This window comes from Daphnia carinata, chromosome 6, assembly GCF_022539665.2.
Source record: "Daphnia carinata strain CSIRO-1 chromosome 6, CSIRO_AGI_Dcar_HiC_V3, whole genome shotgun sequence".
In the NCBI taxonomy this organism is placed as follows: domain Eukaryota; kingdom Metazoa; phylum Arthropoda; class Branchiopoda; order Diplostraca; family Daphniidae; genus Daphnia; species Daphnia carinata.
Window position 1 is genome coordinate 1,130,738 of NC_081336.1, and position 20,739 is coordinate 1,151,476.

At 42.4% G+C, this 20,739-nt stretch overlaps 2 protein-coding genes across 11 annotated transcripts; both read left to right on the forward strand.

Annotated features, from left to right (window-relative positions):
- The first annotated feature begins 10 nt into the window (after positions 1–10).
- On the forward strand, positions 11–10,648 carry LOC130689420 (serine/threonine-protein kinase tousled-like 2). Of its 9 annotated transcripts, none has more exons than XM_057512366.1 (11): positions 11–146; positions 1,017–1,103; positions 3,548–3,916; positions 4,222–4,647; positions 4,898–5,194; positions 5,397–5,873; positions 5,970–6,775; positions 6,849–7,102; positions 7,193–7,518; positions 7,608–7,723; positions 7,809–10,648. In XM_057512366.1, the coding sequence occupies exons 2-11, from the start codon at positions 1,055–1,057 to the stop codon at positions 8,052–8,054; spliced, it is 3,366 nt and encodes a 1,121-aa protein (XP_057368349.1). In that variant the 5' UTR covers positions 11–146; positions 1,017–1,054; the 3' UTR covers positions 8,055–10,648. The 9 variants fall into 9 exon arrangements, with proteins under 9 accessions (XP_057368349.1, XP_057368354.1, XP_057368348.1 ...); XM_057512365.2 differs by having other exon boundaries at positions 140–727; XM_057512368.2 differs by having other exon boundaries at positions 140–727; positions 5,973–6,775.
- Positions 10,649–11,790: 1,142 nt separating this feature from the next.
- LOC130689422 (probable 3',5'-cyclic phosphodiesterase pde-5) lies at positions 11,791–17,494 on the forward strand. Of its 2 annotated transcripts, XM_059495956.1 has the most exons (14): positions 11,791–11,844; positions 12,035–12,297; positions 12,640–12,745; positions 12,832–13,179; positions 13,278–13,427; positions 14,333–14,553; positions 14,610–14,791; positions 14,850–15,087; positions 15,147–15,223; positions 15,280–15,460; positions 15,519–15,749; positions 15,821–16,687; positions 16,756–16,956; positions 17,032–17,494. In XM_059495956.1, exons 3-14 carry the CDS (start codon positions 12,661–12,663, stop codon positions 17,422–17,424), a joined length of 3,174 nt encoding a protein of 1,057 aa, XP_059351939.1. In that variant the 5' UTR covers positions 11,791–11,844; positions 12,035–12,297; positions 12,640–12,660; the 3' UTR covers positions 17,425–17,494. The 2 variants fall into 2 exon arrangements, with proteins under 2 accessions (XP_059351939.1, XP_057368355.1); XM_057512372.2 differs by lacking the exons at positions 11,791–11,844; positions 12,035–12,297 and adding an exon at positions 12,341–12,485.
- Positions 17,495–20,739: the final 3,245 nt, after the last annotated feature.

Sequence of the window (20,739 nt, forward strand, 5' to 3'; positions counted from 1 at the left end):
AAACAAGTTGGGAGGAGAAGTTATCAGAGAGGATCAGAAAAGAAACACAAGAGAAAGAGCAAAGACGTTCGACCATATTGATTCCGGAAACGGGGATTCTTCTTGGTTCTCTGGTGTCCTGTGGTGGTAGCAGTCGTACCAATACGGTATATATTCCGATCAGAATCTACTATTCGTCCGCCCTTGGGATTACACTTTGCAAAGCCGAGCCTCGCGCGAGGGGAAGCAGCATATGCGGTGCATGATTGTCATTTTGTTGATGAGTTTGAGGACAAATAGTCGGATCGTCGGCCATTTTGAGTTTTGACCTCTCTGAAAAAAGTTTTGTGCAAGTGAGTTTTGTAGAAAGGGAGGTAGTGTGCTGTTAGTATTCGTGTTTATTTCAACGAAGCCCGTTAGACAAACATGCATTCCTTATTTTTCCATTATTTAACGACAGCGAGAGATTGAGAGAAGCAGTGTGTTTTGGGTCGCTGCGAATTGTTGCAGCACTACCTTCAGTTGTTCTTTCAACATTTTACTTCAATTCGAGTTGCATTACTTTTGCTAACCCATCCGTCAATCAACGTGAACTGTCGTGGCCTGAACAAGCTCACAGTTTGTCGCGTTAACTGAGACGAGAAGGAGGGAAGAACTGAGGAGCCTCTATAATCCGCGGCCATGGTTGTGCAGCAGCAACCAATGCAACATACCGACAGCCATATCTCGTCAATCTCTCTCTGTCCTGGTAAAGAAACAAAAAGTTAGAAAATGGCTGATTTCATTAACTGCTTTTTCTCTTCGGCGTTTTCTCTCTTGTTTTTTTAATCCTCTTTTTATTGATAGACAGCAATATGTTGGCACAAATTGTTGGAATGGAAACTTAATAATTTGTGGTCCTAATTTGAAACACTCAAACCTTTCATTCATTCATCAGCTGCCATGTTAAAAATTTGCAACCAGTGCATTTTCCATTCTTCATGGGTGTGTGTTCCATTCTATTAACAGATGACTAATGATTGTTTCTCTATTTTCAGTGTCGATGAGATGAACTTGCCAACCCATTCTGCCCTTCATGCACCATTCTGCGTCTTTGCATAGCTGTTCACATCTCATAATGTCTGGTGAGTAACACTTTGCTAATTTGTGGTGTGCGTTTTGTTGTTTAACCTGTCTCAGCTGTCACAAGCCTAGAAACTATTGTTTAGGCAGATGACGATGCATCCACCATCAGCTTGTCATGAACCACAAGCTCGCTTGCTCAGAACAGGGATTACAGATGTGATCGTGCAGCATCCTGAAGCTTTTGTAGAAACCGTTCCCAGTGATTTCTGCATTTTGAGAGAGAGCCAGGTTAAGAAAACCTGTCGTGCCCAGGATTCTTATTCGACATTTGATATTGAATGGGGAGGAAGATAGTCAGCATATTTGTTGAGTATTTTTGATGAGTGAGCTAGTTTGGGAAAAGTAAGTAATCTGCAGCCATTGCTTCTCTTACATGCCAGTCAAGGTTGCCATCAAGTGTGTCTACACACACATCAGGCCCTGTCCTTCCTATATCCCCCTCTTCCCTATCACCACCCTCCAGACGTCATACGTTTGTCCGACCGTTGCCATAAGAGAAAACCGACGATAGGAGGGGAGGGAGAAAAAAAAAATGACCAGCATTGGTATCGATTTTTTTTTCTTTTTTTTTTTTTTTTTTTTTTAACGCGAACATTGGGTTTTAGGGCCGCCTCCCCAATACTTCCGTGCATCTCAATAGATCTTAAAAAGGGAGAGAGAAAAGACGGGAGAGAGGCAGGAACGAGGCGAATAGAAAGGAAAGGAGAGAAAGAATGTGGTGACGGAGTGCCAGTGTGTGTAAAAGGAAAGGAGGGAAGAAGAGTGGAATGAGAGATAGAGAGAGTGTGTGTAACAGTACTGTGTACTATAGTAAGCTGCTGCAGCCGCAGAAGCAAAAGCAAAAGACTTATAAAGGGAAAAGGTATATACGTATCGGTGTGTGTGTGTGTGTGATATGTTCAGTCAAGGAAATAGCTAAGAGACTAGCTGAGAGGGGGGGGGAGGAGGGGGAGACAAAGTACTAGTATGTGTGTGTGTGTGTGTGTGTACGTACTGGTCGCCCAGTCTGTTATTGATCCGCGATGGGCCTCTCTGGACTAGACACACAACACTTCTTTTACTGTACCATACTAAACAGTACTACTGTACTAAAAGTCCGTTGGATTGCCTTATGAACATAGACAGCCGACTTGTCTCCTCCGGCGACCAGTTTTTTTTTTTTTCTGCCGGAGTTTCTCGCACTCTCTTTTCTCCAAACCGTCCGTCCGACCCACCCGCACACACATCGCCCGCTCTCTACCGGTTTATTCCTTCGTTACGTTTTGTTTGCTCTTTTGCCTTTTGCTGTGTTACACCTTTCGGACTTCTTCTTTTTGGATCGCATCCCACCAGCACACAGCCATTCTTTCACTTCTGGCATTTGCATTACATTTAGAAGCGTGTGTGCATAATCACCCAGGGCAGTCCCCTCTTGTCACCGACAGGCATAGCCTCGATTCTATTTTTTTCTCTCCCCGCTTGTCAAGAGCCACGAAGAACACAACATTTTTAGGTATTGGTGATAGTAGTATGTATGTGTTGGTGGTGGTGGTGGTGGGTGTATAGACTAGTAGACAGCTTCCACCTCCGACCTAGCCGCGCTCCAGGAGTTGCATCCGGCAACTTAGCGGGCACCCACCAATAATCGAGTCCGTGTGTCCTGAAGCTTTTTCGTTGGGGACTCGTTAATTCTTTCTCTCTTTTTTTTTTTTTTTTATTATAATATTTTTTTTTTTTTTTGCTTATCTTTTTCTTTTGCCCTCGCGGGCTGTTCTCTTTCTTTTTTTTTTCCTTTCTCTCTCCTTCACTTCTTCTTCGTCTTTTCTTTCTTCTTCTTTTTCCATTCCCCTGAAATGTCCCTGATTGGGCGTCGTCGACTGTTAGACGATCAAGGAGAAAGACGGAATGAGAGAGAAGAGTAAGAAGCAGAGAATGAGAAAGACACAAAACGATCGATAGAACAGGCAATCTGTGCCCCCCCCCCCCGTCTTTCCGAAAGGGCCCCGGCCACCACCGCTGCTAGGCGAGAAGAAAAGTGAGAGGCGTAGATGTCTAGTAGTGTGTACTTTGTTGTATTCCACACACACACACACACACACACGCATATATAGAACGAGCATCAGCTTTTGACGTCGTGACCTCCCGCTCACCCACCATCCCCTTAGCCCTTTCTTTCACACTGGACCGGCGTCATCGGGATGAATAGAACACCCAGCCCCCCCTCTCCCGCCCCAATCTGCCAAAAAAAAAAAAATAAAAATAAAAAGAAGTCAGTGCTGAAGCAAGTCTTAGTACAGTTAGTAAGATCAAGATTCACAGCTAGGAAGAACATTGAGACACACAACGTTAAATCTCTGTAAAAAAAAAAAAAATTAGAAATTAGTGGGGGGGGGGGGGAGATCGTGAGACATTTGATTTGAATTTCGAGAGTGTGTGGTTCTACAAAATTGTTTCATATTTGCAGGTCCTCGGGTGGACAATTTCCAGACGTTAGATCCGCGCAAGCAAGAGCTGCTGGAGGCCCGCTTCCTCGGCATGCGATCGACGTCGAATCCGGCTGGCGGGAGTGGCGCCACACTGCAACATCAGCAGCTTCAGCAGCATGCGGCTGCTGCCATGGCTGGATCCCACTCTGCTGGGCCACCAACGGCTTGTCACGTCATGACAACGGCGACAACCAACCAACTAGTACAGCACTCGCTCCAACAGCCTAGTCCGTCCAGTCTCCTCAACGCCAACGCACCACCGCCACCACCACCAACACAACAACAACAACATCTCGCAACTCCCCAATTCACGGCTACCTATACGAACCCCTCGGCCAACAACCATGGTGAGCACGGACTCCCCCCTTCCGTTTTGAATCCAGTTCGGTAGATGTTTGGGGGAGAGGGGGGGGAGGTATCATGTCCGATCTATTTTGCGGAAACCGGTTTATCTTTTTCTTTCTCTCTCGTAATCGTACGAAACCCCCTTTCTTGCTGAATCCAGTTGGTCAGACTTTTTGTTGTGCGTGTGAATATCGTGTTGGACATGAGAGCAGCCGTGATATAACGAGATTAACCCAAACGACATCAATCTAATGTTTTTTTTTGTTTTTTTTCTCTCTGATTACTTTGTATCACGAAAAAAAATTAGGTTCGGGAGGTTCGGGCAGTTCGGGCAGTAGCGGTTATTCGAACCCGAATCAGCCGACGCAGTACAACCTGGGTGGCATACAGCCGACGAGTGCAACGACGACGTTGCAACACCAACACTTGCAACAACAACAACAACACCAGCAGCAGCAGCAGCAGCAGCACAATCAAGACTCGAATCTGAGTACGGGTTCGTCGGACCGCGAGCTCATGCGACTCACCGACAACAACACGAACGAAGAGCTGCGCACTCCCGAACGTTGCGGCGGAAGCGGTGGGGGCAACAACAGTGGCGGGCCGCAGCAAAGGATTCCTAACTCGAACGCGGCAGCGGCCAGCGCCGGATCGGCCCAGGCTGCCGCACCGACGACGCCCACCGAGCGCAAGAGAAGACGGAAAAATGCCGATGATTCGGTGGCACCTCTCGGTAATTTCTTACATTTTCTTTTTTTTTTTCTTTGACGTTTCGTTTCATTTTTTGGTATTTGGGCTTCATATACATCCCAAAAAAAACCCCTAGCCTTATTCTACCCTGCCCGTTTCTTGGCTTTTATTTTTTTTTTTTTTTTTCCTATTTTGTTTCTTCGCTTCGTCCTTTCTTCTTTTTCTTTTCTTTTTTTTTTTTTTTTTTTTTTTTTTTTCGTTTGTTACGATTGAAAACATTTGGAATGACTTAGGCAAACAATCACGTGGAGACAATAAGAAAATCAGCGAATATTTCAAAGGTCACCCACCGAGCAGCCCAGGCCGACAGAGCGGGACCAAATCCCCATCACCAGTTCACCAACTGCAGCAGCAGCAACCGATGCAGAGCCAGCACCAATCCTTCCTCGGCGTGCCCAATCTTTGCCCGTCTCCGCAAGGTGCTGCCACCGCCATCACGACGACGGCTACCATAACGGCCTCATCGGCACCACCGTCCACGGCGGCCTCCAGTTACCCAAATTCGAACATGAATCATGCAGCACCGTCTGGTGCGTTTCTTTCGCTTTTACTACACCACCACCTACACCTACACCCCTAACCCCCGTTGCTTAGCTCTCCTTATTTGATAGCCTTTTTTATTTATTTTATTTTATTTTTATTTTTTTTTTCATTTCATTTTCATGTTTTTGTGCAGTTTTTTGTTCGGATTGGTGGACATTTCCTTAATGCAATTCTATTACCGTCCATCAGGTGGCATTCCAGTCAACAATTCGGGCATGGTAACTGGAAACGGCACGCCCGGAGGATTCGGTTCTGGGTTACAACAGTCTCCGGCGGCCCAGTCAGTGTCAGCCACAGGTGCCCAGGCGTCTAGTGGGTCCAATCAGCCGATCGCTGCTTCCGGAGGTGTTCCGGCAGCGTCGACGCCTGCCGGAGGATCCGACGCTGGGCTAATGCAACCGCCCAGGAATCCAGCACCTTCGACCCACCACAAGAAAGTGGGCGGGGGCGTGACGGCCTCGTCTACGGGTGCCATAGTGTCGGGATCGGCCACCTCTGCCGGCCTGGACGGCAACAACAGTGTCAGCAACAGCAACAACAGTCCGGCCGGAAGCACGACGAGACGGAGAGGTGGTGTCGCCGCTGCCGCAATTTCCAGCGTTGCCGCTGTCGTCGCAGCGGTGGCAGGTGGAGGGGCCGGTCCCGGTCCACCTTCCATCGTTACCGGTACGTTACGTTTGTTTTTTGTTTTTGTTTTTTTGATTATTTATTATTGAAAAAAAATTCGATTTGTTTTAAATCAATGAATTAAATTTGATTGAGCAGAAGTGAGCAAGACTCAACAGCAAAACGAGCTGGAACTCAAAGAGAATAGGATAGACGAATTAGTGCGATCGAACGAGGAGTTGTCTGCCAAAGTATCTGCCCAGCAGAAAGTGGTGGACCAACAAAAGGCTTCCATTCAAAAGTGCATCGACGTTGTCAAGAGGTTGTTGATTGAAAAGTCTACCATTGAGAAGAAGGAGGCCCGGGCGCGTTGCATGCAGAACCGGCTCCGACTCGGACAGTTTGTGACGCAAAGAGTGGGCGCCACCTTCCAGGAGAACTGGACCGACGGCTACGCTTTTCAGGAGCTGGCTAAACGCCAGGAAGAGTTGGGAACGCTGCGCGAGGAAATCGACAGGCAGCGCAAACTCCTCTGCAAGCGGAAACCTACGACTTCGGAAACGCCGACGGGCACGACCCGCAAGCGGACGGCCGCCGCCAGCGGCGGCTCGAGCAACTCGTCGAGCCGCGATTCGTCCAGTGCCAACAACCTGCTCAACGGCACGGAGAGCACGCTGAAGGCCAACGACTTGAACCGGGAATTCAACATCCAGGAGTACTACGAAGCCGAAGAGATCCTCAAGTTGAAGCAAAACGCTTTGAAGAAAGAGGATGGCGACCTGCAGCTCGAGATGGAAAAGCTGGAACGGGAACGTAACCTGCACATTCGTGAACTGAAGCGGATTCACAACGAGGACCAGAGTCGCTTCAACAATCACCCCGTCCTCAACGACCGGTACCTGCTTTTGATGCTGCTCGGCAAGGGCGGTTTCAGTGAGGTTCACAAAGCCTTCGACCTCAAGGTAGGAAATGAAATCACGAAAAAGCAATTAGAATATTGAAATTGAATTTTTTTTTTCTCTCCCTATCGAGCAGGAGCAACGGTACGTGGCGTGTAAGGTCCATCAGTTGAATAAAGACTGGAAGGATGACAAGAAGGCCAACTACATCAAGCACGCTCTGCGGGAGTACAATATTCACAAGCAGTTGGACCATCCGAGAGTTGTGCGGTTGTTTGATGTCTTCGAGATTGACGCCAACTCGTTTTGTACCGTCCTCGAGTATTGCGACGGCCACGATCTGGATTTCTACCTGAAACAGCACAAGATTATCGGCGAACGGGAAGCCAGGTAAAATAATTATTATACAACGAAACGTTTTCGGGGATGTAATTTGTTTTTGTTTTTCTTATTCTTATTCTTATTCTCTTTGCGTTGTAGGTCGATCATTACGCAGGTTGTTTCGGCTTTGAAATACCTGAACGAGATCAAACCCCCAGTCATCCATTACGACCTGAAGCCGGGCAACATCCTGCTCAGCAACGGCAGCATCTGCGGTGACATCAAGATTACCGATTTCGGCCTCTCCAAGATCATGGACGAGGATAACTACAATCCGGAGCACGGTATGGATCTGACGTCGCAAGGCGCCGGAACCTACTGGTACCTGCCACCGGAATGCTTCGTCGTCGGCAAGACACCGCCGAAAATCTCTTCCAAAGTCGACGTCTGGAGTGTCGGCGTCATTTTCTATCAGTGTCTTTATGGTATACCAAGAAATTGATTTTCAATTGATTTGTTGGTTCAATCAAAATTAAATATCCTTTTCTCTCTTTGTGCTAACAAAAAAAAAAAGGTAAAAAGCCTTTTGGACACAATCAATCGCAGGCCACCATTTTGGAGGAGAACACCATACTCAAAGCAACTGAGGTGCAGTTTCCTACCAAACCAGCTGTTAGTTCCGAAGCCAAAGTAAATAGTTTTCAACGATGCCAACTTGATCTTCTGACTGTTGAATGAAAGGCATTTAAACCTCTGTGTCTCTTTGTTTTGTTAGAACTTTATCCGGCGGTGTTTGGCGTACCGTAAAGAGGACCGAGACGACGTGCTGTCGCTGGCTCGTCACGAGTACCTGCAGCCGCCCGTCTCAAAGCATGGGCGCCAGTCAGCTCAAGTGCAGCAGCAGCTGCAGCAACAGCAACAGCACCACCTTCAGCAACAGCAACAGCACCAAAGTCAACCGTCGGGCCTGTTTACGGGAGCCTTTGTCAGTTCGGGAATGAACGCATCCAGTTCGTCCTAAAATAAATTTACAAGGGACAACAACAACAACAACAAATATGAAAAAAAAAAAGCAGCAACCTACTCTCTCGAACCTCTACTTCCTTTCTTCTCCTCTACCGTGATCATTTTTTTCAAAAAAAAAAAAAAAAAAAAAGAAAAGAAAAAGAAAATAGGAGAAGACCCCCCCCCCCACCAGAAGAAAAACAAACAAACAAGTGAATGTCGAGGATTGCAGTTTGCGAATTGTAATTTTTCGTTTATGTGTGAGTGAGAGTGAGGACATTTGTAAAGTACGTAACTCAAAGAAATCGAAGAAGAAATGAAGACAAAGAAATTGATGCCAGTGTCCTGTACGTGTTCTAAAGAAGAAGAAGAAAAAAAAGGGAAGAAGAAAGTGGTGAGAGTGGTGTGAAGATAAATTTGCGCGTGTGTCGTGTGTGTGTGTGTGTGACGTTGTTGGTTGTTCAATACCGACGAACCAGGTCTGTGATGATGCCTCTTTTTTTTTTTTTTTTTAAATGATTGCGCGGCCACCCCCCCCAATGTTTTTCTCCTCGTCATCCTTTACGACATCGGCTTCAAGCTACAATCGATAACTGTGCGTGTGTGTGTTTTTTTTTTTGTTTTTTTTTGAGTGTGACGTACCTACGATAACCTACAAGAAGAGCGCCGGAATTTCGAGGAGAAGAAGCAACACGATATACAAAATTCTCTTCTGAAAAGTCCTCCCTCTCCCCCCCCCCTTCACGTCAACCATCGTGCGTCTCGTGCTGCTGCCCCCCACTCTTCTTTCCAATTATCAACATTTTTTTTTTTTTTGTTTGTTTCCTCCTCCAAACCTTTGGGTCTTGTTCATATCTTTTCCTCCCATCTTTTCTCTTTCTCTCTCTTGTCATCATTTAATCCATTTGTAAAACACGTGTGTGTGTGTGTGTGTGCGCCGCGACTCCCTCATTGCTGTGAATGTGACCCACCCGAAAAAGATCCACTCACGCTGATATTTAGACAATGAGGAATTCGAAAGAAAACCGGCCGGAAAAAAAAATAATGTCTTTTTTTTTTGTTTGTTTGTTTGTTACCCAGCTCAGCTCCAACAATAATGTTTAAACGCCGATTCCGCTCCATCTGCTAGTTTTTCTTTTCCTCTTTAATTTCCCCGTTTATTCACCTATCGGTCATCATGCGAACTCCTAACCAATTCTCTAATTGACAATTGGTTTATTATTATTATTTTTTTTTTTTTCAAACAGCTGCTGTGTGTGTTAGTGTGTGTGAATTTCCATCATTTATGATATGCAAATGATTCGCTCCCCCCCCCTCTTCCCCCTTAATCTTTCTATCTCTATCTCAATTTAAATTTTTTTTTTCCTCTTTAAAAATGACAGTTTGATTGACAAAGAAATACTTCTCTTCTTGCTCTCGAGAAAAAAAAAAGAAAGAAAAGGACATCATTTTTTTTCAAAATATTTATCGTATACCGATATACGTATAAACAACAAAGTGAAAAAGAAATGGATTCTTTTATAGATATTTGGCAAAAGAAAATCATTTGAGATAGAGAGAAGAAAATAACCTAATAAATAAGACAAACGAGAACTCCGGAAATAACACAAACAACTGGGAAAGCAAAAACAAAAAAAATCATTTGTCATCTTTTGCTTTTATTTTCCGTTTAACAGATATCAGAAGAAGACATTAACATAGTTGAAGAAAGACGTTGCAATGTCTTTTTCTTCGACTCATTCCACCACGAACCCAAAACTAATTGCACGACACTCTTTATTGAATTTTCATTGAAACATTTTTTTTTTACGTCACACCACAGACACACACGCAGCTTACCCTCAATTTCCTCCCACAAACTTCAAAAACAAAAATGAGAAACTAAAGTAAAAAGGAACTTCGACAAAAACAAAACAAATGCGCCGCGTTATGAATGGAAATAATAGACGTGCAAAAAAAAAACATGTCAAAAAAAAAGGAAAAACAATTAGCATGTGTTTTTTTTTAATTTGTGCTTGTAAATAATAACAATAATTATTATTATGGTGATGAAAACTGTTTATTGGGCCAGGTCGGTAACGGACCGAGATTTTCACACGCAGGCAAGAAAAAGAAAAAGAATGGACATCTCTGATTTTACAGTGTTGACTAATTGCCGTAATGTAATAAACCAAACCCCTCGTTCCTTTTTTTTTTTTCGTCTTCTTTTATCAATCATTTTTTTTTCTCCACTCAAAGGACAACAACAACAACAAAATCACGGCTATTTTTCTCTTATTTAATTATTCATGCGCCTATATACTGCTCTGATTATGTTTTTCCGTCTCTAAATGTTAAAGATTTTGACCCCCCCCTGGAAAATCCTCCATTTTTTCTGTTGCTATCAACTCTGATTTATTTTTTGTTTTTAAAAATCATCCAACTTTTCAAAAGATTTTTCATTCTTTTTCTTCCATCATCCTGCCTTTATTCCCATATTTTTCGTTTCATGTTGCAAATTGACAAAAAAGAAAGGAAAGAAATGCAATGGCGGCTGAATTTTTTTCGTCGCTAAACATAAACGGGGTGACAACAGCATGGTCACAAATAACCACCATTTGTCAAAACCTATTTCTTTGCCATTTTTCTTTTTTTTTTTTCTTCATTTTATTCGGTTACGCGCTGCCTGGGTGGCTAGTTAGCGAAAAAAAAAAATGATAACTAAAACACTAACAAGAAAAGAACAAACGACTTTATACTCGTGTTACTCTGCTGGATGGACCGATAAAAGAATGTTTTTCATGACTCATGAAACAGATGCCAAGGACGAGAGACATTCTATTCGAAATGGCCATAGTGGAGAAGGAGGGCAAAGCACGGAATCAGGCACGCCACTCTGGGTGCCCGGCCATGATGATATCCGATAGGGGGGGCCCTATATATAAACGTGGCGGTCGACTTGTGTGCAAGCCAACGGTGCATAGTGTGACGTGGTATTACGTGTCAGTAATAAAAAGACAGGCCCGAGCCGTGGCAGCCTTGAATGTGTCGACATGGAATATTATCCCTCAGACAGTCAGACAGAGTCCTGTAGTACGATGGTGAAACAACGGGATGACACGTATCTTTCTTTACCTTCCGATAAAAGAGGAAAATGCTAGAAATAGCTTTGTCGCCTACTGCATGACGTCGAGAGTATTTCCAGGGTCTTTAACCGACTAAATCAGCCCTGCCATGAAAGAACATTTGGCTATTTTTAAAAGACGTGGAGGTTTATGGGGCTGGGAACGTCGGGCGCGTTGAATTAGAAAACAACCTGTTACAAATACAAAGAGCTAGAAAATATATGTAATAAAAAAAAGAAGACAAAGAAGCAGAACGAAACAAACCACACATTTAAAAAGCCCTGTAGGCTATTTTGTTCTAAATTTAGAAATCCGTTGTTGGACACACGCTGTGATTGAGAGAAAATAGTCACACACACGTGGTGGTTGTGCTCGATTTCCTACACCATATTTTTTGGGCCACCATTTACGATGATGCAGACGTTATTCGAAACCATCACGGCCCTGATCCCAAGAAATGGTTTTATTTTTCATCCAACTAGATAATGTGAAATAGTTCGCCACAGGTTTTGTTATTGTTGCCATGGCGAGGAAGTGAAAACCTGTATTGAAAAAAAAAAAAAAAGAGGAACGCCATGCACTCTTCCATCATACGGACAACACGAGAACCAAGTACTGGTATCAATTCACCTGTTTTCTTCGTGCAGTCCATTCGGTAATAGTATGGGTCCATAAATAACAAGGAAACCAACAAGCCTGTAGGTATGGCGTACGAAAAAAAAAAAAAAGTTTTGATGACGTTATCGTTAGACTGGCACACATTAATATGTAAGGCCTCGCCGTACGTGCAGTGAGTCTTCTGCTATTGAAAGATGGTGACTTTTGTTGTGAACAAATTCAAACTAAAATTGCCTTTTTTGCCCTTCATTTTTCTTTATGATGCCCTCGTTAGCCATGGATTGGAGTGCTATACTGAGACCGAACACGTGTTTGTAAAATGACCTGTCTCGCTGACCAATTTTTCCTCCTGAATCGAGTGTGTACAAAAAAAACGATGGCATGGAAGAGTTCGTCGAGGCCCCAAAGCGCATGTTTTTTTCTGGCCAATCCCGTAACCCACGGTAACCCTTGGACTGTTGAGGCCTTTAAAAAGAAGAGCGGAACAGGTAACGACCTACTGGAAGAGGCTGATCCGGTTTCGTACACTGTCCTGCGGTAGGTATTCATTTAAACCAGTCTTCACTGACAAGTGTTTGATGTTGGTTGTGTCTTTGCGAACAAGTGTGTAGTCTATTGTGTCAGTGGCCAGTTATCAAATGTCTTTTACACAAAATGATAGCATCGGTAGCTCTGAAAATGAACATGCACATCATCTTCTTGATCATTCAACAGTTGATGTCCAAGTGATTTTTTATCCTTGCTATTCGATATGGAGTGAAATTGGAATTTAGAATACCTAAAATTCTATTTTATTTAACAAACTAAATTATTCGAAACATGCCAGTCATATTCATGCCTACCTTAATTGTTTGTTATTTGTTTTTTTTTTTTTTTCAGGTTCGAATATTTTCCTCTTCGATGGCTTCTTGCAATTCCGGCCAGGAGAACAGTACTCCATTAACCGCCGACTTGACTATTCGTTTACCTCCTGTCCAACATAGCGGTAATGTAGTAGACAAATCATCTTCCAATTTTAGTTCGATCGATTAATCAATAATAATGGTTTCTCCTTGTCTCCATTCAATTTAGGCTCACGAAATCATTCGGCTGCTCGCATGCCTGTAACTGATGGCAATACGACCAAAACACAACAACGTCCTTGTCCGGCTATTGGAGAAGCAGGAGCAAACACGTTGAATCCGGGATGGCATCCAACTGATACAGGAGGTCGCGTGTGTAATAATCCATCTAATTACGCTAATCGGAGAAGAAGCCCTAGCCCGTCGGTTAGAAAGTCGCCTGCCATCAGCCATCATCCAACTAATCTGACGATGGGGATTACTCATCAGCACCGGCCTAATAACTTTTCTTCGGCACGATCTACATATCACGCAGGGTGTCAGCATACCAGCCAATCAAGGATCCCCATCTACCAACGTAATCAATCATTTGATACGGTTCATAGTCCCACGGCGTTAATCTTGATATTCTCATATTACATCGCCTTTTCTCGTTTTTGTTATGGACTTTTACAGTTTCAACTTCTTCTTCGTCGCCTTCAGCCCCACGTTCGTTTGCACTCCATCAGCAACAACAACCACTAGAACTTCTCATTCCGGCCGTCCGTGCACCCCATCGATATTCGTATCACAATCCAGCGGTGGCTGCGATGGCAGCAGCTTCAGGTCTTCGTTTACCTATTTTTATTCAATGAAATCTAATTAACGTCAGTACGCAGTTACAACTACTAATGGCCTGGACGCATTTTTATGGATAGAAAAAAAATGGGCGGTCGTTGATAAGAAACGTATGCACCTAGTAGCTGTTGAACTGAGCGATATCAACAGTAAGCCATACCCGCACGATTGCAAGTCCATTTAGACGTTAATTTACAAATTCTCGAGAGGGAGATTAGTTGATTTTTGTATTGACCAGTGATGCGTGAGAAAACGACAAGAGAATTCCCCTTCTTATTGACGTCATCAACTGGTCTCGAAACACTCGCCCATTTGCCTTCGGACAGGTTGTATTCATTACGAAACTTTCTAGCCGAAGTTTTAACAAAAGTCGTTGAGTTTATCGGTCTGTCTCCGTCCAACGATTTTTTTTTTCACTCCTTAATGGAACGAAATCGTTTGAAGAGTGAAGTCTGACTCCCCAAGAGAAGCTTGTATAACGCCTAAGATTATCTCGGAAGTGGCTTTTTCAATCACACTAAAGAGTGATTGTGCACGTTTGTGATAGTGTATCCGTCTTGCGTAAACCGAATTAAGTGACCCAATCGGCAAAGTGGTTGGACAGCACAGTAAGTGAAACGTGGATTACAAACACCGTAGGTTTCCTACTGGACTAGATCATAAATAAAGTCGAATTTTAATGGTGTACAGTCAAGAAAAATGCCTACACCTTGAAAACTTGAAGCCGATCACCCCGAGCAGCTATCAGTTTTGTTCAAAGTCATCAAATTGTTTACGAAGCTTTGCTGACCCGCTGCTGTAACTTCTGTAGCGATAAGTCACGTTGTAAAACACATTCAGTATTTACTAATTTTTTGGCTTATCTTTCTATGGTTCGTCAATATCGTCCTTAGGCAGAATGGATGATGGACAGTGGAGCAGTAAACATGTGACCAATTATCTGAAAGCCAACAGGGCTTTTCTGGAACATCATGTACTCGAACACGTCGACGCAGCCACGCTGGAACGTTGGTATATGCGTCGCGTGTGGAGGGAAAAGGCTATTAAACCGTCAACGATCGATAATCCAACGGAAGAGATGCTCTGCAAAAAAATAAGCATGTCCAAATGGAAGGTATAAGAAATAAATTCCGGGGGGGGGAACAGAATTTTGTTGTAATCGATTGTCAGTTTTGTCTACATGCCGACAAGCGGCAAATGTTGGAAACGCTAATGAATTCGTTAGCTAATCAGCCTCAACCTGGCCGCATACTTTGGGAATTGGCCTGTTGCGTGGCTTCATCAGTCGGAGCAGATGGATTCGTTCTGCATCTCGTTCATCCGCAAACTGGCATGTTCCGCGTCTTTAGAAGGTATAAATGATTTATTACGCTTTCAAAATGGGTTCATTTTAACCTAGTTTTTTTCCAGTTGCGATATTGAAACGGATATTGATAATGGAATCTTCGACACAAAAATTTATCCAAACTTTTCTACAAGTTACGATGACGACAGAGAAACTGCCTCTTCTAGTGACAATTTTTACGCCATCCCGAACAAAGACCGCCATAGTGTCGCCTCTTATGTAGCGAAACATCGGCATACCATCACTGTGCGTGACATTCGTCGACCCGATTCGCGATTTGAGGACGGCAGTATCTGTTTTCAAGTTAGAAGAAGCAAATCATAAACGAACGAAAGGGTTTTCAAAGAGTTTTTATCGATTAGGAAGGAGGAGTTCACATTTTAGGAGCGCCAGTAGTGCAAAACGACGGTACCCTTACAGGAGTGATTGAACTCTATAGGTGACGTATGTTATAGTTCTCCCATTGCATAAGTTAATTCAACGTTACACATTTAGGCGACCAGTGGACAATAATAAATCTTCACGGGGCCCTTTCCAACAAGATGACGAAGAAGTTGTTAGCAGTTTTCTGGTGTGGGGTGGAATCGCCCTCCACTACGCCGATATGTACCACGCTTTGGCCAACCAGCGAAATTTGCATCAATTTCTTCTGACAGTAGTCAAATCTATTTTTCAGGTTACTTTCAGTTACTATTTTTGAGATGTGTGGATCATTTTTCGTAAGCTTCTTATAGGACATGGTTAGCATGGACACTGTAATCGCCAAAGTCATGACGTTTGCCCAAAAATTAGTGGATGCCGATCGGGCTTCTCTTTTCCTAGTGGATCACAAATCGGATGAGCTTTATGCTCGCATTTTCGACATGGGAGATGGTGTTGGTGACGGCCAGACACCTCCTGCAGCCAAAGAAATACGTTTTCCGTTAGGCACCGGCATTGCTGGCCAAGTGGCTGTCACAGGAAAGGTAATGGGAGTCTGTGCATCCCTACTATTAAAATTTGTCGAAAAATTATAATAATTTTTTGCTCCAACCAGGTTTTAAACATACCGGACGCCTATTTAGATAGCAGATTTAATCGAGCTGTTGACCAGCAAACTGGTTATCATACGACTTCGATTCTTTGCATGCCCATCTTTATACAAGGACAGGTGATCGGAGTGATGCAAATGGTCAACAAGCATCACGGGACGTTCACAGCGGAAGATGAAGAATCATTTGAGCTTTTTGCGGTTTATTGCGGATTGGCCCTGCATCATACCAAATTGTACGACAGGATCAGAGTGTCGGAGCAAAAGTACCGCGTAACACTCGAAGTGCTGTCGTATCACAATTGTTGCACCGAAAGCGAATTTAGTGCTATTCAACAACTCAACAATAGTACGTTTGGAGTTGCTGGGCAGTCAGATAATCCCTTTGTGCAGCAGACTGTGACATCGAATACCATCGGCTTGGATCAATTTTGGTTCAGCGCCTTCAGCATTAATGATATGGAAAAAGTTCACAACGCCGTGTACATGTTTGTTGACTTGTTTGGCTTGGGACAGTTTGAGCAAGACTCACTCATTCGCTTTATGTTGACTGTTCGCAAGAATTACCGCCGTGTCCCCTATCATAACTGGACGCATGGCTTTGCTGTGGCTAATTCCATGTATGTAATACTCAAACGAGCGCCCAATACTTTCCAACCACTAGAAGCTGTGGCTCTGTTTGTCAGTGCACTCTGTCATGATCTCGACCATCGTGGAAAGAACAACAAATTCATGTTGGACACGGCGTCGCCATTGGCTGCGATTTACACAACTTCAACTATGGAACATCATCATTTCAATCAAACTGTCATCATTCTCCAACAGGACGGAAACAATATTCTCGGCAAACTGAAAAGCGATGAATTCAAGGAGGTGCTATATTTGATTCTTTGAAATTTGCAGTTACCTACGTAAAATTAATAATTATGGAATAATTTCAGGTGTTGAGCAATATTAAGCACTGCATCCTCGCGACGGACTTGGCTACTTTCTTTCCCAATCGAGCCAAATTAGCGCAAATTGTTGAGGAAGATCAGTTCACGTGGGAAAATAAAGATCACAGACTTTTAGTTCAAGCCATAGCCATGACTGGATCGGATTTGTGCGCCTCTTCAAAACCGTGGGACGTCCAATCTGAAACGGTACGTTGACGTGAAATCGTTCAATTCTATTTTATGAAACTACCTGTTTATCGTTTCAATCCTATTGGAACGTAGGTGAAGGTAATCTTTGAAGAGTTCTATGAACAAGGTGATGAAGAGAAAAAAGCTGGACGCATTCCAATACCAATGATGGATCGAACTCAGTTGCATTTGCAACCAGATTCACAAGTCGGTTTTATATCGGGTATCTGTATTCCTTGCTATAGTTTGCTCTACCGATTGATTCCCGAGACGAAACCTTTATTGGATGGCTGTCAGAGTAATATGGAGCGTTGGAAACAATTGGATAAAGACAACAAAGTCGTTGAATATGATCATGTCAGTGGTGCTGCAAAGCCTAGAGATGATGGCACCACGGAAATTAAGGATCCCAAACACTTACCCTTGCTAACCCGAGCAATTTCTCTCCCTATTCGCTCATATAGCGATCTTGACTCACATCAGTAAGTCTGTCTCATGCGTTTGGCAAATAACGTGACTAACTTAATGAAAATAGCTCTTAATAACCTAGCAATTTTTTGATTTATCGATTTGTATTGAATGGCATATTTACTTCAAAAATTGTAAATCAATAAATTGTTGGAAAAATTGCCAATACAAAATTTTTTAGAAAATAAATATTTGAAAAAAGTGTATGTGCCTGGCTTAACTGTTTACTTTGCAATATTTTTGCCTTATTGAATGTAATATTCAACTTTGTGGTCACAAGCCCCCTTGATGTGTGAAAGGATTGTAGGTATTCATTCCGTGACCATTATATTGTGACTTAGCTCCGTTGACATTAGAAGTATCCACTTATGTTTTATTGTTGTAACTTTTGGATTATTATCAACTAAGAAACTTTTACACAACCGTTTGAAACATTTTATTATCACCGAAACATTTTATTACAATTGAAACATTTACACAATTTACACCAGAAACATTAACTATTACACACCATTTGAAGTTTCAGTAACTCTTGGGTATTGAACCCTAATATTCGGCATAGCTTGCCGATGCTCAACCCTTCAGCCATAGTTACTTACAAATTCTGTCTTTTGTGCCTTGAGTCAACGCACAATGCTATTGTATAATCAATGTATATCGTCTCGCTATAACATTTGTTACTCTGATCTGAAATTGTATAAGTTTCATAGCTTGTTTGTAGAGTGTTCGTTTACGATATCAGAAGCCTGAAGTTCAAACCCTGTTCAATGCTCAACCCGTCGGTAAATGTCTCATAAAAATTACGTATTTTATACCTTGAGTCACAATATATTGTATAGTCAAATTTATATCATCTCGATATACATTTGTTAATGTGCTTTGCACTCGTATAAATATCACGGCTTATCTGTAGAATGTCCAGAAACGGTGCAAAATGTCTGTGGTTCAAATCTAATCAAAGACAAAAATTATATATAATCAGATTATTCATAAATATGTGATATATATTTGTTGTTACTCAGAATTTTGAAAATGTGTAATAGATGACGGGTCGCTATAATAATTTGTTAGTCTGAACACTATAAACTTAACTGTTATAGCTCATATGTATAGTGTCCGGTTACGGTACCAGAAGACTGAAGTTCAACTCCCGTCTAAGGATAAAATTGTCTGCAAGCAAGCAATATAATATAATTGTGATTTTATTTATTATTGAAAATGTGTAATAGGGTATCTTGAAAACTTGCAAAAAGGGTTTTAAGCGTTAGGTAAATTATGGCACTATGGTAGAGCATCGGCTTCGTAAGTCGAATGTATAGGGATCGATCCCCAAAAGATAATCTCATAATTGAATATATCCTGAATATGACTGAGCTAGTTTAAATTTATGTTGAACCATGCAACAAAAATTATTCTAACTGTAAATATGTTGTCCTTAATAGATTCAAAATAACAGACAACGGTTCATGGCTCAGTGGTTGAGCATCGGCATTGTAAGCCGAAGGTATAGGGTTCAAGCCCCAAACGAACCAGATGAATGTAATTGTTTCAATTGAAACAACACGTAAACAAAGGTATATGCGTTCAAATATATGGAGCCCCTTGCATATGTTTTCCGAATGTTACAATGGATGTGCATCATTATAATATATCTAAGAAAGAGCTTAACACTACGGTTAAAGTCCGTTGGAAAATATATCAGTTTCTAAGTACTTAGTACTGAGAAACGTAGCTTATTTATTAAAATTTGTTACTGGTTACGAGATTAACTGTTAGTAAAATATCCGTTCGCGTGCTTCGCACGAAGTTTCCCAACTCGACTGGCCCCGTGGAATCGTGACACCTGGGAAGTTTGGAAGCCTGTGGAATCGGACACCTGACTGGGAATCGAACCACGAACCTTTGAGTTAGGAAGCGGACGCCTTGCCTCTCTGGCATCTGCCCCCCTATATCCCCCCATTGGGATTTGATTTTCTATTGACTCGCGCTCACGGTCACATTAATGTGTTGAAGTCTTAAACTTTATGGAAGTGTGACAAGTAGCTCAATGGTAGAGCATCAGCCTAGCAAGCTGTTATATGTGGTTCGAATCCCATCTAAGAGCCATGAATAAGGTAGTTACTCGTACTGATATGTTAATAATTTTATAAATATAATTGTTTGAAATCAACAAACTAATTTCTCAAAGCGGTGCTACCATTTCATGATTACTGCTCCAAGTAATGACTTACATAGATTATACTGTTTATATTTTCATTTTGTATCATGCGTCTGCTTTTTGTAATATTGCATATCATTGGAATCTTTAGTCATATGATTGAACTCTTATGGGGATCGATCTCTTTACATTCGACTTACGAAGCCGATGCTCTACCATTGAGCCATGAGTTACATGCAACCGCAAACCATTTTTGCAAATAGTCTCAGGACATCCTATTTTACATAATCAATAAAATGGTAACTTACTGACCTAGATGGTAGACTTTGACTGGATTCGAACCTCAGACTTCTGCTTCCGTAGCCGGACGCTCTACATATAAGCTATGATACTTATCCATACACGTAACAGATTGACAAATAATATAAGCGCGACAAACATTGACTCTACAATATTATCGTGCGTTGACTAAGGTGTAAAAGGAAAAATTTTGTAAGTGACTGTAGCTCAATGGTTGAGCATCGGCGAGCAATGCCGAATATCAGGGTTCGACACCTAATAGTTACTGAACATGAAAAATATAATCACTGACAGTTACATCAAAACGGATTGCAGTCCATTACCAATATGAAACATAAATCGATTATTTCAATGTGAACGGTGATTAATAATAGAATAATCGTTACGAAATTAGTACCTAAAACTCTTATCAACGTAGATTGCGACCACATATACGAGAACAGATTACAAAAATGTTTAAGAAGAAGAAATGTGACAACAAGCATATTCAAAAATATGCAAACACGAAGTCAATAAAGATTACAAGTTTTTCAAAAATTTTGTTTAAAAAAGTTTTTTATTGACAATTCTCTGCACAATACAATTAATTTGCAACTTTAAAAAGGCACAATAGCCCTTTCAAAAGTTGCCGTCAACCCAGGCAGGGGGAGACACTGCCTTGTTGACCCACCGGGGAGATTACCCGGTGATTGGCTAAGAGAAGCCGGAAGAAGAGCTGAAGATTTGGAACATTTTTACAGGAGCGATTAACCTTTAATTCGGATTTGCGGATAGCCACGTAGCCCTCCGTGAACACATCATCGGACTAAGCGGACCCCCACGTCCCCTTTCCGGCCAGAGCCCTCCAAACCTCGGTATATGTTGTTTTTATATAT

Bases quoted from the DNA above. Each gene is read 5' to 3' on its own strand.
- LOC130689420 (XM_057512366.1), top strand. From the start codon at position 1,055: ATGCACCATTCTGCGTCTTTGCATAGCTGTTCACATCTCATAATGTCT. The intron at 5,195-5,396 runs GTGCGTTTCTTT...ACCGTCCATCAG, and splicing joins GAATCATGCAGCACCGTCTG to GTGGCATTCCAGTCAACAAT. The intron at 7,519-7,607 runs GTATACCAAGAA...AAAAAAAAAAAG, and splicing joins TTTCTATCAGTGTCTTTATG to GTAAAAAGCCTTTTGGACAC.
- LOC130689422 (XM_057512372.2), top strand. From the start codon at position 12,399: ATGTCTTTTACACAAAATGATAGCATCGGTAGCTCTGAAAATGAACAT. The intron at 15,224-15,279 runs GTGACGTATGTT...TTACACATTTAG, and splicing joins GGAGTGATTGAACTCTATAG to GCGACCAGTGGACAATAATA. The intron at 15,750-15,820 runs GTAATGGGAGTC...TGCTCCAACCAG, and splicing joins AAGTGGCTGTCACAGGAAAG to GTTTTAAACATACCGGACGC.